The 15,235-nt window shown below is 38.9% G+C and overlaps 1 protein-coding gene and 1 pseudogene across 8 annotated transcripts in view; both read left to right on the top strand.

The window, feature by feature from the left end:
• The window catches only part of Ckap5 (cytoskeleton associated protein 5), a 112,515-nt gene that overhangs the window by 72,178 nt on the left and 25,102 nt on the right, over window positions 1-15,235 (top strand). For all 8 annotated transcript variants that reach the window (XM_087205045.1, XM_013074880.3, XM_021264218.2 and 5 more), the window contains exons 17-26: window positions 329-514; window positions 941-1,035; window positions 4,631-4,688; window positions 4,775-4,900; window positions 5,789-5,928; window positions 6,085-6,259; window positions 8,157-8,270; window positions 9,309-9,437; window positions 14,200-14,394; window positions 14,849-14,984. In XM_087205045.1, coding sequence (XP_087061171.1) covers window positions 329-514; window positions 941-1,035; window positions 4,631-4,688; window positions 4,775-4,900; window positions 5,789-5,928; window positions 6,085-6,259; window positions 8,157-8,270; window positions 9,309-9,437; window positions 14,200-14,394; window positions 14,849-14,984 — 1,354 coding nt within the window. The remainder of the gene's footprint in view (window positions 1-328; window positions 515-940; window positions 1,036-4,630; window positions 4,689-4,774; window positions 4,901-5,788; window positions 5,929-6,084; window positions 6,260-8,156; window positions 8,271-9,308; window positions 9,438-14,199; window positions 14,395-14,848; window positions 14,985-15,235) is intronic.
• On the top strand, window positions 13,621-13,749 carry LOC147829572 (U2 spliceosomal RNA; annotated as a pseudogene).

Here is a 15,235-nt window from a genome sequence, read left to right as displayed (position 1 = left end):
CCTTGCACTTGCCAAGCAGGTTCTCTACCACTAAGCTACATCTCTGGCCCTTGCGTTAAGGAATAAAATTTATTTTGCTTCTTTGTTTATAGTATTACCTTTTATTTTATTTTATTTTTTTGGTACGGGGGATCGAACTTGGGACCTTGTGAGGCAGGCAGCAGAACCACTGAGCTAAATCCCCAGCCCACTTCTTTGTTTAAATTTATGCTTTCAGTTTGGTTGTTTTCTCAGCTACCCTTAACTGTGTTACAACTTCAGGCTGCTAAATGAGTAAATATATGAATGTCTCGGGCTGACTTATAACTTGATACTTATTCTCATTCAGGTGATGCAGATGAAGCTGCACATAGTTGCCCTGATTGCCCAGAAAGGATATTTTTCCAAAACTTCAGCTCAGATTGTGTTAGATGGCCTTGTAGACAAGATTGGAGATGTGAAATGTGGAAATAATGCAAAAGAAGCCATGACAGCAATGGCTGAGGCTTGTATGCTACCATGGACAGCTGAGCAGGTTGGTGACACAGTTGTCCTACTTTTCCCCCAAAGTTTACTTTAGACTTACTAACTAATATCTTAAGTAAAACTTTTTTTGTACTGCATTTTTATTTCTACCTTGGTAATACACAGTTGCCTGATAATAGAAATTTATCTAAGATAGATAGATAGATAGATAGATAGTAATTTTCTCTTAAGGCAATATGATCCAGAATGATCACTAATGCAAAGGTGTGAACAGTCCAGAATGCTTTTAACACCACTACTGTATCTCTTACCTCATTTTCTTTTGTAGGTAAATTTTTGTTCCTAAGTCCTTCTTATAGTTGTTTTAGCATCAGAAAAACCATCCTTAACCTACATCCACCTTGAAGACATGCTACATTTCTCTAAGAAATATGAGAGAAAACACAGATCGGCTGTTGTTTTTCCCCTGCCCCAGGTTATGTCAATGGCTTTCTCACAGAAGAATCCCAAGAACCAGTCAGAAACTCTGAATTGGCTATCAAATGCAATCAAGGAATTTGGTTTTTCTGGGTAAGTCAGAAAGAAATTAAGTAGAAAATAATTAAGTTGACAGTCTCTAATTAGTGATCATATCGTATTTGTCATAGCTATCTGTGTTGTTGTTTGTTTTGTTTTTTGGGTTATTTTGAGACAGAGCTTCACTATGTAGTTCAGCCTAGCATTGAATTCACTGTGTAGCCCAGGCTGGCCTCCAACTCATGGTGATCCTCCTGCCTCAGCCTCTGGAGTGCTGGGGGTACAGGCAGGGACCACCACAAATGACTGACTGGGCTTGCTTTTATTTATTTATTTATTTATTTATTTTCCCATGTACCAGGGATCAAACTCAGGACCTTGAGTTTGCCAGGCAGGCGGGGCACCACTGAGCTACATCCCAAGCCCCAGGGCTTATTTATTTGATTTTACTTTATAGTTTTGGTATTGGGGATTGAACTCAGGACCTTGTGCTTCCCAAGCAGGTGGGGCACCACTGAGCTAAATCCCCGGCCCCCCCAGGACTTATTTTTGAAGAGCTAGAGCTGGGTCATCTATACAAAAGAAAGCCACCTTTGTTTTCAAATTCTGTATCACTTGTGTCTTGCATTTTGACATCTACTAAAAGAATTCTCTAAGTTATTTTTCCCTCAAGTGTTGTTGTCCCACAGAAAAGCCAGTTCCAAGGATTTCTAGTCAAACCATTTGGACTTTAATACATATAATTACATTTGTTGAGAGAACTGCAGGGCACCTTGATGAATTAAATGCTCTCAGAAATCCCTCATAGAAGAGCTTGTTTAACTTTGTTTAACTCACTATTTCCCAAACTTGCTTGTATATAGAAAATAGTTGTTTATTTAATTTATCCCAGGCACTAGTTTTTAAAGCACCTTTCCAATAATTCGTTTGGTATAATCCTCAGAAAACCACTTGTGGAATTTTGGTGCCCTCAGTTTATAGATAAGGGAACTAAAGCACAGAAACTGCAATTATCTGCATATGTCATAGCTAGCTAAGTGGCAAAGCCAAGATTTGAGTCCAGGACATTTGGGTTTCAGGAGACCTTGTAACTGCTGTACTGTGTCGCCCTCCTCTGTGTCTTTCTACTTTTTTTTTTTTTGGCACCAGGGATTGAACTCGGGTCCTTGGGCTTATGCAGCAGGTGGCAAAACCACTGAGCTAAATCCCCGGCTCTGTCTATCTTAGAAAACAATACTTTAATTCTACTGATTGAAGAAACACTACTCTAGAAGTTGTCATTCAGTTATCATTCAAGTAAAATTTTGCTTGTTATGTCAGTATCTGTTTTCTCCCATAGTTGAGGATATTGTTATAATTCCTTTTGTTGGTGTTTAGTTCTTAGCTAGGCTCTTGTTATATAGTCCACACTGGGCTTGAACTCACTGTGTAGCTCAGGTTAGCCTCCAGTTTTCCGCCCTCCTGCCTTAGCTTCCCAAGTGCTAGGATTATGTCCATGCACCACCACACCTAGCTGATACTATAATTCCTTCATAACTATACAGGACTTTTTCCTTTCATTTAATTTCTCCTCCCTCACACCCTCCTTCCCTCTTTCTTCTTCATCCTCTTCTTCTTCTTCCTCTTCTCCTTTTTCTTCTTCTCCTTGTCCTTCTCCTCTTTTTTTTGAGACAGGATTGCACCATGTAGTCCAGACTCACCCTGAACTCACTGTGTAGCCCAGGCTGGCCGAGAACTTGCAGTGATCCTCCTGTCTCAGCCTCCTGAATATGTGTATCACCATGCCTGGCTTCTTTCTTTCTTTTTTCTTACACAATGCTGGATTAAGCCCAGGTCCTCATGTATGCAAGGCAACCACTCTACCACTGAGCTACATCCCTGGCCCAACTGTACGATCTTTGATGTAAAACTAATCTGTTGGCATGTCACATGAAAGCCGAGTGAATATTTACCTTTTTTATTTTTCCATGATATTTCACTTATTCAGCTACATATTTACCACACTGTTCCATTTGTTCCAGGTCCTTGGAATATATCATGGAAAAATTAAAATCTGCTTTCATAAGACATATATTTGAGGGCTGGGGATTTAGCTCAGTAGTTTAGCCGCCTGCTGCACAAGCGCAAGGACCCGAGTTCGATCCCCAGTACCAAAAAAAAAAAAAAAAAGACATATATTTGAGTAAAGGGAGATATCTATATCTGTATCTATTATGGTAAGCTGGGTGTGGTGTTCACCTATAATCACAGCATCCTGGGAGACTGAGGCAGGAGGATCGAAAGTTTCATTCTCACCTGGGCAATTTAGTTAGACCCTGTCTCATAATAAAAAAGGGTGGAGGCTATAGGTGAGTAGTAGAGTACCTCTGGATTCCATCCCCAGTACTGAAAAAAAAAAAGTAGGAAAGATAGAAGAGGGAATTTGAGCAGGAGGGTTACAGGAGCTTTCTGACTGTAGTCACAGATAAGATTGGTAGGCTATTCTGATAATCCTGGCAGGAAGTTACAGTTGTTTGGAAGATTGTGGAATGGGAATGTTATGACTCAGGAGAGTGTCTTTTGACAGTAGGACTGAGCGGGACATTGGGTGCAGGAGAAAGGTGAGTCAGGGAGATCTGTTGAATCATGGTGGCCTGAGCACCTGGGCTAAAGAGGTGGAGGGCCAGGGATTTAGCTCAGTGGTTCTGCTGCCTGCCTTGAAAACGCAAGGTCCCGGGTACCATCCCCAGTGCCAAAAAAAAAAAAAGTTGGAGGAAATAGTGGGAGACAGGTTTGGGGATTGGAGTGTGAAGTCTGTTTGATTTTGGTGTACTGGATGTAGGATGTTTGCTAGACATAGAAATAGAAATGTCAGGCTGGGGATTTAGTTCAGTGGTTTCACCGCCTGCTGCGCAAGCACAAGGACCTGAGTTCAATCCCTGGTGCCAAAAAAGAGAGAGAGAGAGAGAGAGGCCAGCCTGGGCAACTTATCAAGGCCTTGTCTCAGATTTTTAAAAATGGGTAAGGGATTAAGGATGTAGCTTAATGCTGGATCACTTGGCTGGCATGTCAAGGCCCTGGGTTCAATCCCCAGCATCACAAAAAAGGTGGTATTAGGGGTGGGATATCACAAAGTCAGATGAGTGTGTGAATCTGGAGTTCAGGAAAGAGTTCAAGAATGGATTTGGGAGGGTTTGTTTTGTTTTTTGGTGCTGGGGATCAAAATCAGGTCCTTGCGCTTTTACAGCAGGTGGTGAAACCACTGAGCTAAATCCCCAGCCCAATTTGGGAGTCTTAATTAAACATAATAGTAGGGCCGGGGATTTAGCTCAGTGGTTCCGACACCTGCCTCACAAGCGCAAGGACCCGAGTTCAATCTCCGGTACCAAAACAAAAAAAACATAATAGTATTAATCAGTGTTTAGAGTGTATTGCAAGGTCACTTTAAAGTGAGTGTAGAGGGCCGGGGATTTAGCTCAGTAGTTCCACTGCCTGCCTCGCAAGAGCAAGGATCTGAGTTCCGTCCCCGGTACCAAAAGAAGTGAGTGTAGAAAGCAACTATACTCTCTAAAGGGTGCCATTCCTAGAGTCTAGCTTTAAAAATACTCTTGAATATTTTGATGATTTCATGTATGTGTCTGTGTCCAATTATAAATATTGTTTCTTCTAGGTTGAATGTCAAAGCTTTCATTAGTAATGTGAAGACAGCTCTTGCTGCCACAAACCCAGTGAGTACATTCCAGCATATATAATATGGGGGAGTTACCACCATCTCTCTTCTGACTTGGAAAGTTCTTTCTGTTCTCTCTGGCAGGCTGTGAGGACTTCTGCCATCACCTTACTTGGTGTGATGTATCTGTATGTTGGTCCCTCTTTGCGAATGTTCTTTGAGGATGAGAAGCCTGCCCTCCTGTCACAGATAGATGCAGAATTCGAGAAGGTAAAAGGTCCACAAATGATACAGTCCAACTGGTGAACTTGAAATCTCACATTAAAGACTGACATTATTATTCCTTTGGAGTAAAGATTATGTATGCATTTACTTTTATGTGTATAAAGTGTCTCTGGAAGAATTCACAAGAAATTGATGACTTGGGCCGGTGATTTAGCTTAGTGGTTCCGCCACCTTCCTCACAATTGCAAGGGCCTGAGTTCGATCCCTGATATCAAAAAACAAAACAAAACAAAACAAAAAAAGAAATTGATGACTTTGTGAGGAAGATAACTGAGTAACTGTGGTGTAGGATGAGAGATTTTCCTCCTTGTATCTTTTTCTCAAATATACTAAATATAAGCTTTTTAAAAATGAAACAAAAATGTATTAAACCTCCTTGAATAATTTACTGAGATTCCACAGTGTTAGTAGATTTTCTTTTCTTTTTTTTTTTTTTTTTGGTACCAGAAATTGAACTCAGGACCTTGAGCTTGTGAGGCAGGTGCTGTGCCACTGAGCTACATCCCTGGCCCATAGTAGATTTTCTCTGAGTTGCATCGTGCATACAAGTCATAAGACAACATCAAGGGCCAAGGATGTAGCTCAGTGGCACTGGGCCTGCCTCGCAAGCACAAGACCCTGAGTTTGATCCCTGGTACCAAAAAAAAAAAAAAGAAAAAAGAAGACAACATCATGATTGAGAAGTCAGATCCTAAAAGTTTGTATGAAGGTAACTTTTGCCAGATAGCCTCAGAATTAGAATCTAAGTAGAAATAAAAACTTCATTGTATAAATAAGTATCATGGAAGAGTGAGAATGTGTGACACAGGCACCTTCTCTAATCTGTTTGTTGTCATGCTCATCATTTTCATTAGCTTCTTCATTCGTGTGTAGATGCAGGGACAGAGCCCACCTGCTCCAACCAGAGGGCTCTCCAAGCACAGCACTGGAGGTGCAGATGAAGGAGAAGATGGAGATGAACCAGATGACGGAGGCAATGATGTTATCGATCTTTTGCCGAGGACAGAGATTGGGTAGGTTTCACTCTGAGAAATAGTTTGATTCATTGGGCTAAATTAATGGTAAATTAATGTTACCTTCTTTGTTTTTTTTTAATTCAGTGGAAGAAACCTCTGTGGCATTATATTCTTTTGGGAGTCTGGGATTAATGGTTATGTCTTGGTTTTCAGTGATAAAATTACCTCAGAGTTGGTGTCTAAGATTGGTGACAAGAATTGGAAGATCAGGAAGGAAGGACTAGATGAAGTGGCAGGCATTATCAATGAAGCAAAGTTTATCCAACCAAATATAGGTGAACTTCCAACTGCCTTGAAGGGTCGGCTCAATGATTCAAATAAAATCTTGGTGCGTAGAGCATGTGCTTTTTCTTTTTCTCCCTATCCCCTTGCTACAAGAGGTTCCTTTTCAGTGCAGCCTTCACTAGCAAAAAATTTGTGATCATTTTTTTTGTTGTTTTGAACTCGAAATTGTTTCTTTTAATTTCTGAAGTGTGTCTCAGAATCATGTAGGTTTATTAATCAAGCTTTCGTAAGTTTCAGAATTTACTTTTTATAGGAATCTGATATTAAATACCTTTGTATGCAGTGGTTCCGGCTGGTGCCTCACAAACGCAAGGTCCCGAGTTTGATCCCCGGTACTAAATAAATAAATAAATACCTTTGTATGAAAATTCTTGTAATATACAGAAACATACTTAATTTCTAATTTTTTAAATTTGATTTTTATGTCAGGATTTTCTTAGACTTAAGGCTTTACTTTAAAGTTGTAAAGTAGTATGACTTGTTGTCTGAAACTCTTAACTATGATTTTATGAACTGATGATAAAAAGAGAGGCGTAGCCAGTTGCAGTGGCACATGCCTTCAGTCCTAGGTATTTGACAGGCTAAAGCAAAAAGATCGAAAGTTGGAGGCCAGCCTGAGCTACGTAGTGAGACTCTCTCTTTTTTTTTTTTTTTAAATAAGTTTATTGGTACATTTTAGGTATACATAGTGATCACATTCATTGTAGGGAATTTGTACCTGTACATGATATATCTTGGTTCTTATTTTTTCCCATTCCCCTTTCCACTCTTCAACACCTCCACCCCTCATTATTTACAAAAACTTCCTGTTTTTCCTTTCTTTTCTCATTTTTTTCTTTCCCTTCTCCCCCCCCCCCACCCTCCTCTCAAGTTCCCCTCCCCATTTGAACACTTTCTTCCTATTTAACAATATCTATTATACATTTTGGTCCTTGTTTACACTTTCAATTTCTCACAGCAGAGAAACAATGCAGTATTTATACATGTGTGTCCCATTTATTTCACTTAAGAGTATGGTCTCAGAGTGCATCCATTTAGCTATAAATGTCTCCAGTTTATCCTTCTTTATGCCTGAGCAGTACTCCATTTTATTTTTTAAAAACCACATCTTCTTTATCCACTCATCAGTTGATGGGCATTTGGGCTGTTTCCAAGATTTAGCAATTGCAAACTATGCCGCTATAAACATGGGTATGCATATATCACTGTGGTATGATGCTTTTAATTCTTTTGGGAAGATACCAAGAAGAGGAATAGCTGGGTCAAATGGAACTTCTAGTTTTAGTTTTTTGAGGATTCTCTACACTGATTTCCACAGTGGTTGCTCCAGTCTGCACTCCCACCGACAGTGGAGAAGGATTCCTTTTTCCCCACAGCTCTGCCAGCATTTGTTCTGGTTCATTTCTTGACAGCAGCCATTCTTTCTGGAGTGAGATGGAATCTCAGTGTTGTTTTCATTTGCTTCTCACAAATGACCAGTGATGTTGAACATTTTTTTACATGTTTATTTAACTGTTTCTACTTCATCATCTGAGAAGTGTCTCTTCATTTCAGATGCCCATTTTTTGATTGGGTCTTTAAATTTGGGGCATGTGGTTATTTTGAGTTCTTTATATATTCTAGATATTAGTCCTTTGAGGAGTAGCTGGTAAAAATTTTTTCCCACATTGTGGGTTGGCAAGACTGTTTAAAACATGACAAATGAAAACAAAGGGGTGGGGTTGTGACTGGTGCTACAGCATCCCTAGGTTCGATCTAAGAAAAGAAAAAAGGCCTGAAAACTATTCAAAGCTAATTAGAATAAGATCACTATAAGGTGATTTCCCTATCTCTTAAGCAGGCCAGAAATCTGATCTGTTGATTGTATACCAGCAATCTTGCAAAACTTTGAGCACGGCTTGCTTATGATTTGAACGTAAAGCATTGGCTTTTCCACTCAGGTCCAGCAGACACTGAATATCCTCCAGCAGCTGGCAGTAGCCATGGGCCCAAACATCAAGCAACACGTAAAGAACTTGGGCATTCCTATCATCACAGTCCTTGGAGACAGCAAGGTAAACCGCCTCTTCACCACAGCTCTGTTGGAAATAGGCCAGTTACATTCTCGAGTTAAGGGTAGTTCTCTTTTCTAGAGTACATGTAAACCTTTAAAATGCTATAAAGATGAGAATATTAGAAAAAAAGTAACATGTTTATATTCCAGGTAGTATTAAAGTGACTAGGTATATCAGTTACTAGCTTTGTGACCCTTTTATGGTTAGTTTAAGGTTTTTTTATCTGTGAAATTTCTTTCTTACAGAATTAAATGAGTTTGTAGGGTACATTGTGTTGTTCCTCTTTCATGTATTATACACTCAATAAATGGCTGTTATTTATGGTTATATCATTGTATAAAGTTTCAATGTAGTGAATAAGTATATGAATTTGGGGGTCTTGAAGTTTCTTTCTACTCTTCTTTTCATCCTAAACTTCTAGAACAAGTTCTTCTGGTAGTTCACTTAAGTATCTGTACTTTCACAGATATAGAGCTACTGACATGTAATTGAGGGTTGCAGCACACCTTTTGTATTTAGCCCCTGCCTGAGTATTTTAATTTTTCTTTGCTTTTGTGTAATTCATTTAATTTGAGGAATTGGACTATTTTAATATTTGTATCAATGTCTCATTCTGTAAATCCAAATTCATATAAAAACATAATTTATATGTTCACATTGTTAGCAATTTTAGTCTTAATTATTTTGACATAGCCTAACATGAAGAATTCCCATTGCATGTAGTCATGGATCATTTGGAGATTCAGAAAAGAAAAATTTGAAAGTTTATCCCTCTTATATGACATTTAATGGATAGATCATTCATTTACCTGATTAACTGAGTATAGGAGTTTTTAATTTAGTTTTATATTTCTGCTTTCCCTTGGAGTTCTTTGTACAATGATAGAACTAGTTTCTGTTTCAGAGAAGATAGTTCCAAGTATATCTGTGTAGATCTTAGGGAAAGCTCTATTATTCACATTCATAACATAAAGTTTTCATCGTCGGACTCAAGACTATAGTTGATAATTACTTTTGCCAATTCTCTTCTCTATTCAGAACAATGTTCGTGCTGCTGCCCTAGCAACTGTAAATGCCTGGGCAGAGCAGACTGGCATGAAAGAGTGGCTGGAGGGAGAAGATCTTTCTGAGGAGCTCAAAAAGGAGAATCCTTTCTTGAGGCAAGAGGTTAGTACTATAAATTAGTCACATGCTTTACTCATTTCTTTACCTCTTCAGGGGGTAGGGCCTGTCTAATATATATTTATAGTTTAAATTAATTTTATTATAAAATTTAATAAAAATGAAATCAAATTCCTGGAGCTTTTGTTTTATGAGCTTCTTTTTCCATTTGTATACTTCCATAACAAACTTTTTATAAGACTAGCTTTTTAGTGGAATTTTCTCTTTTCTTGAACTCTTAAGTTGTACAATCAGAAGTTTTAGGGCTGGAAGTTTAGCTCAGTGGCACCACATCTGCCTCGAAAGTGCAAGGTCCTGAGTTTGATCCTTGGTACCGGAAAAAAAAAAAAGTTTTAACCCTAAAAATAGTTTAACATTAAAAAATCCATCAGTGTAGTACATCATGCAAACAGAAGAAAACTATGATCATATCAGTTGATGTAGAAAAAGCATTTGACAGGGCTGGGGATTTAGCTCAGTGGCGCCATGGCTGCCTCATAAGCACAAGGTCCTAAGTTCGATCCCCAGTACCAAAAACAAAAAAGAAAAATCATCTGACAGAGCCCAACACTCATTCATAATAAAAACTCTCAGGAAGTTATATAAGAGGATTATCTCAGCTTCATGAAGCCCATCTGCCAAAAAAAGCTCTACAGACAACATCATAGTGATAGAAGACTGAATACCCCCCAAGATTGGGAATAGTGCAAAGATGTTAGCTATACAGTATCATTCACCATAGTACTAGAAGTTCTAGTTACTGCAGTAAGGCAAGAAAAAGAAAGATTATATGACTGTCCACAATAGAAAAATTTAAGAAATCTGCAAGTAAACTAGAACTAATCAATGAGTTCAACAAGTTTGGAAGATACAAAATCATCACACTTCAGTCCCCAGCACCTCAAAAATAAAAGTGTGCCAAAGTCGACACACAAAAATTATATTTTGATCTGAGGATGTAGCTCTGGGATAGAATGCTTACCTGGCATGAGTGAAGCCCTGGATTCTATCCTTAGCAATGTAAAATGGGGGGGGGGGGTAAAAATTATATTTCTTTATGTGAACATGAACACATAGAAACCAAAATTTAAAACAATACCATTAGTTACTCCAAAACAAGTGAACTCTTTCATGTATGTACAACTTAACAAATATAGAAACTTATGAAATGCTGATAAAAAAATTCAGAGACCTAGATAAATGGAGAGACATGCTACATGGATGACTCAGCATAGTAGAATCATCATTTCTCACCATCTATAAATTTAATGCTGGTTTTTTTTGTACCTGGGATAGAATTCACGGTCTTGCACTTGTAAGAGAGGCGGCAGAACCACTGAGCTAAATCCCCAGCCCTTAATGCAGTTCTTGTCAAAAGTCCAACAACATTTTATAGACACAGACAAGCTTCTTCTGAAATTTACATTGCAAGGCACAGGCCCTAGAGTAGCTAAAGCAATCTTGATGAAGAAGAACATTTGGAGGAATTATTCCTCTATGTATTATGGCTTACTGTATTGCTAACATAATCAAGACAACTGATATCAGTGATAAGAGGACAGATGACAATAAATGCATCAGTCAGTGGAACAAGAGAGAAAACCAGATTCCAATTAACACGATCAACTAATTTTAGATAAAGTTACAAAAGTAAATCTGTGGAGAAAGGGTAGCCTTTTCATCAAATGATTCTGGACCAACTGGATATCCATGGTGAGAAAAAATGAGCCTCAACCTAAACCTCACATCTTATACAAAATTAAGGCTTTGAGGGGCCGGGGATTTAGCTCAGTGGTTTCGCCGCCTGCTGCGCAAGTGCAAGGGCCTGAGTTTGATCCCCGGTACCAAAAAAAAAAAAAAAAAAAAAAAGACTTTGAGGCCGGGAATGTAGCTCAGTGGTAGGATGCTTGCCTAGTGTGTCCAAGGCCCTTGGTTCAGTCCCTAATACAAAACACAGATCTTGGGCCTAAATGTAGAAAGTATAGTATAGAACTTTTAAAAGATATCAAAATATTTATCATATAGGACCTGCAAGTAATTTTTAAACTAAAAACACAACCCATAGCACCCATGGTGGCACACACCTGTAGTCCCAGCACTTAGGAGGCTGAGGCAGGAAGATCACTGAATTCAAGGCCAGCCTGGACTACATAGTGAGATCCTGTCTCAAAAAAACTAAAACAAAAGGACCAAAAAAAAAAAAAAAATTACATAAGCCATAAAAGAAAAACCTGATAAATTGGACCACATCAGCATTAAAAACCTTTAGGACTGGGGTTGTAAACATTTTTAAATTAAAAACTTTAATTCTGCAAAAGACCACCTGAAGCTGGATGTGGTGTTGCACACCTGCAATCCCAGAACCTGGGAGGCTGACACAGGAGGATTACTGCAAGTTCAAGGGCAGCCTGAGCTACATAGTGAGTTCAAGGCCAGCATGAACTACATTTCAGGACCCTGTCTCAAAAAAACAAAAACAAAAAACACTTAATGTGGATAAAAAGAATGAGAAAATGCTGGGGATGAAGCTCAGAGCAGCGCCTACCTGGCAAGCCTGAGACCCTAAATTTAATTCCCGTTACCAAGAAAGAAATACTTCACATTCAAGAAAGCAGTAATACCTAAGCTGTATAAAGAACTCAAAACTCAATAGTTTTTTAAAAATTAGAAAATATAGGGGCTGGGGATTTAGCTCAGTGGTTTCGCCGCCTGCTGCGCAAGCACAAGGACCCGAGTTCGATCCCCAATACCAAAAAAAAAAAAGAAAAGAAAAAGAAAATGTGGCGGCTTCTTCCGGCCGGGTGGTGGAGGGAGCTGTGTACGTTGAAGGATGTCAGCTGTGGGATTTGTGGCTCTGGCGAGATTGAAATCATGACAGGTCCAGAAGCCGATGCGCAGTACCAGTTCACTGGCATCAAAAAATATTTCAACTCAGGCCGGGGATTTAGCCCAGTGGTTCCGTCACCTGCCTCACAAGCGCAAGGACCAGAGTTTGATCCCTGGTACCAAAAAAAAAAAAAAAAAAAATTTTCAACTCTTACACTCTCACAGGTAGAATGAATTGTGTACTGGCCACATATGGAGGCATTGCTCTGATGATCTTGTATTTCAAGTTAAGGTCTAAAACACCAAAAACACCAGCTGTGAAAGCAACATAAGTGTGTTGGGAATCAAACTCGGGGCATTGTGTATACTAGGATTTTACAGTATCTGACTTCATCTGTGAAGTTCCTGCGCCTGGAAGAGCTGTCACTCATCATGTAATACTCAGTTTGTACAATAAATTATGAACCTGGAAAATAAAAATTAGAAAATATGCCAAACACATAGAGTTTTCATTGAAGAGGATATGTTGATGGCAAATAAGCCCATCAACATTGTTAGCACCAGAAAAATAAAATAACAACAATGAGATATCACAATGCAATTATCAGGATTGCTGAAGTTCAAAAGAATGATAATGCCAAATACTGGCAAGGATGTGGAGAAACTTGAACACTTATCCATTTCTGGTGGAAATGTAAAATGGTATATTCACTCCAGAAAACAGCTAAGCATTTTCTTGTAAAACTAAAAATGGAGTTACCATATGATTCAACAATTTCATTCTTGGACACTTATTTCAGAAAACTGAAAATTTACATCTACACAAAAACAAATGTTCACAATAGCTTAATAATAGCTAAAAGCTGGGAGTAGAGCTAAGGAGTAGAGCATCTGACTGCTTAATGGCCAAAACCAGGACGCAGCTCATGTATCCTCTAGCAGATGACTGAACTGTTGGGCATCTGTGTATGGAATACTCTGGAGCAGTAAAGAATAAACTGTTGATATATGCAACAATTTAAATCTCCAGCTAGGGCCAGGGATTTAGCTCATTGGTTCCGCCACCTGCCTTGCAAGCTCAAGGTCCTGAGTTCGATCTCTGGTACCAAAAAAAAACCCCTAAATCTCCAGGGAGTTAGGCTGCTTATAAAAAACAATCATGAACATACTGCTTAATTCCATTTATGGTTAAAAAAGGGACAACTAGTGGTTGCCAGGGAAGGGGCAGGAAGAGGGATGATGGTGGTTATAAAAGGGCAACATGAGGAACCTTTGTGATGGGAACTGTTGAGAATCTTGGCTGTGCTGAAAGATATGATAGCAAATATTTGATAGTACTGTATGAAAATATATATACAAATGAATCATTTCTGACCTTTTGGCTAAGATCAAGTGTATATCTGTTCTTATCAGTTTAATGTATATACAAACAAGTATAAGTAAACTGGGGGAATGTGAACAAATTCACTGGATTATACCAATGTCAATCCTAGCAGTGATACTGTAGTATAGTTTTTTTTTGGTACCAGGGATCGAACTCGGGTCTTTGCGCTTGCAGGGCAGGCAGTGGAACCACTGAGCTAAATCCCCAGCCCTTACTGTAGTATGGTTTTGTAAAGTGTTACAAAGAAATTGGACAAAGATTCTTGGGATCTTCCTATATTGTAATTGCAAGTGAATCTGTAATTAATAAAAATTTCCAAAAAAAGTAAATACAGATGTGAATTATTTCAGAGGTATTGGCAAAACCTCAGTATGGGCATAAAATAGAAGACTTGATAGAATTTGTCATTAAATGTTTCAGATCTTTAGTTAAATAACTGAATTTTTCATCTTCCAAAAATATTAAGAACTATTAGAGCTTTATAATTTAATGCCCAGATCACAAATAATAACAAATTTCCATTTGAAATATGTAACATTCTCTTATTTTCTTTGGCAGCTTCTGGGCTGGCTGGCTGAGAAACTACCTACTCTTCGTTCCACCCCTACAGACCTAATTCTCTGTGTTCCTCATCTCTACTCCTGCCTGGAAGATCGAAATGGAGATGTGAGAAAGAAGGCCCAAGATGCTTTGCCATTCTTCATGATGCATTTAGGATATGAAAAAATGGCCAAGGCTACTGGAAAACTAAAGGTACCATTTCTTGTTGCTGCTACTGCTGTTTTTAAAAATTGAACGTAAGGGCCAGGGATTTAGCTCAGTGGTTCTGCTGCCTGCCTCGCAAGCGCAAGGACCTGAGTTCGATCCCCAGTACCAAAAACAAATTGAACATAAATTTATATAAGTAAAAGACATATTATCTACAATAAGACTCAATTTGAAATCCTAATGAGAGCAAAATAAAGTATTTAGCAGTGTAGAACATCTGTGAGTCGGCCGACTTCATGGAGTGAGAACAGTGACCCTCTAGAATGATAGCTACTTCAGTGTGACATCATAATGTGTGGGAGTTCTCTTGTACTGCATGCTACTTCCCTCATTTCACTGTTATTTCAAAATCAGGAGTTCAGTTGTGCTTGAAAAATGTAAGCTTAGTAAGAATGCAGCACCCATGTCACCTCCCTCTTCTGTTATATTGCCTCTCTAGCCAGCTTCTAAAGATCAAGTACTGGCCATGCTAGAGAAAGCCAAAGCTAACATGCCAACCAAGCCCACTGCACCTGCTAAAGTGACATCCAAGTCAGTGGGAGGGTCGGCCCCGGCCAAATTCCAGCCAACATCAGGTAAGTATTTTGAGAGGGTAGAAGGGGAAAGAAGTGACCTGAGGGTACTCTAAAATGACATCCACATGTCCTCCTTTTATCACATTTCTCCAGCTTAGATCCCAAGCCCCTTTCTCCTTACCGCCTTCCTCAAACAGTTGTCAGATACTCATTTTTATACCAAGAACTGTGCTAAAAGGATAAGATAATTAATTTGGTTTCAGGTCCAGAAAGGTGTTTGGATATAATACACTGAAATAGTCCTTTCTGAA

The sequence above is a fragment of the Heterocephalus glaber genome, unplaced genomic scaffold (genome assembly GCF_053883595.1).
Source record: "Heterocephalus glaber isolate CG9 unplaced genomic scaffold, H.glaber_assembly_v1.0 deba00000594, whole genome shotgun sequence".
Classification (NCBI taxonomy): Eukaryota; Metazoa; Chordata; class Mammalia; order Rodentia; family Bathyergidae; genus Heterocephalus; species Heterocephalus glaber.
The sequence above is the reverse complement of the archived record's forward strand: the minus strand, read 5'-3'. Positions and strand labels throughout refer to the sequence as shown.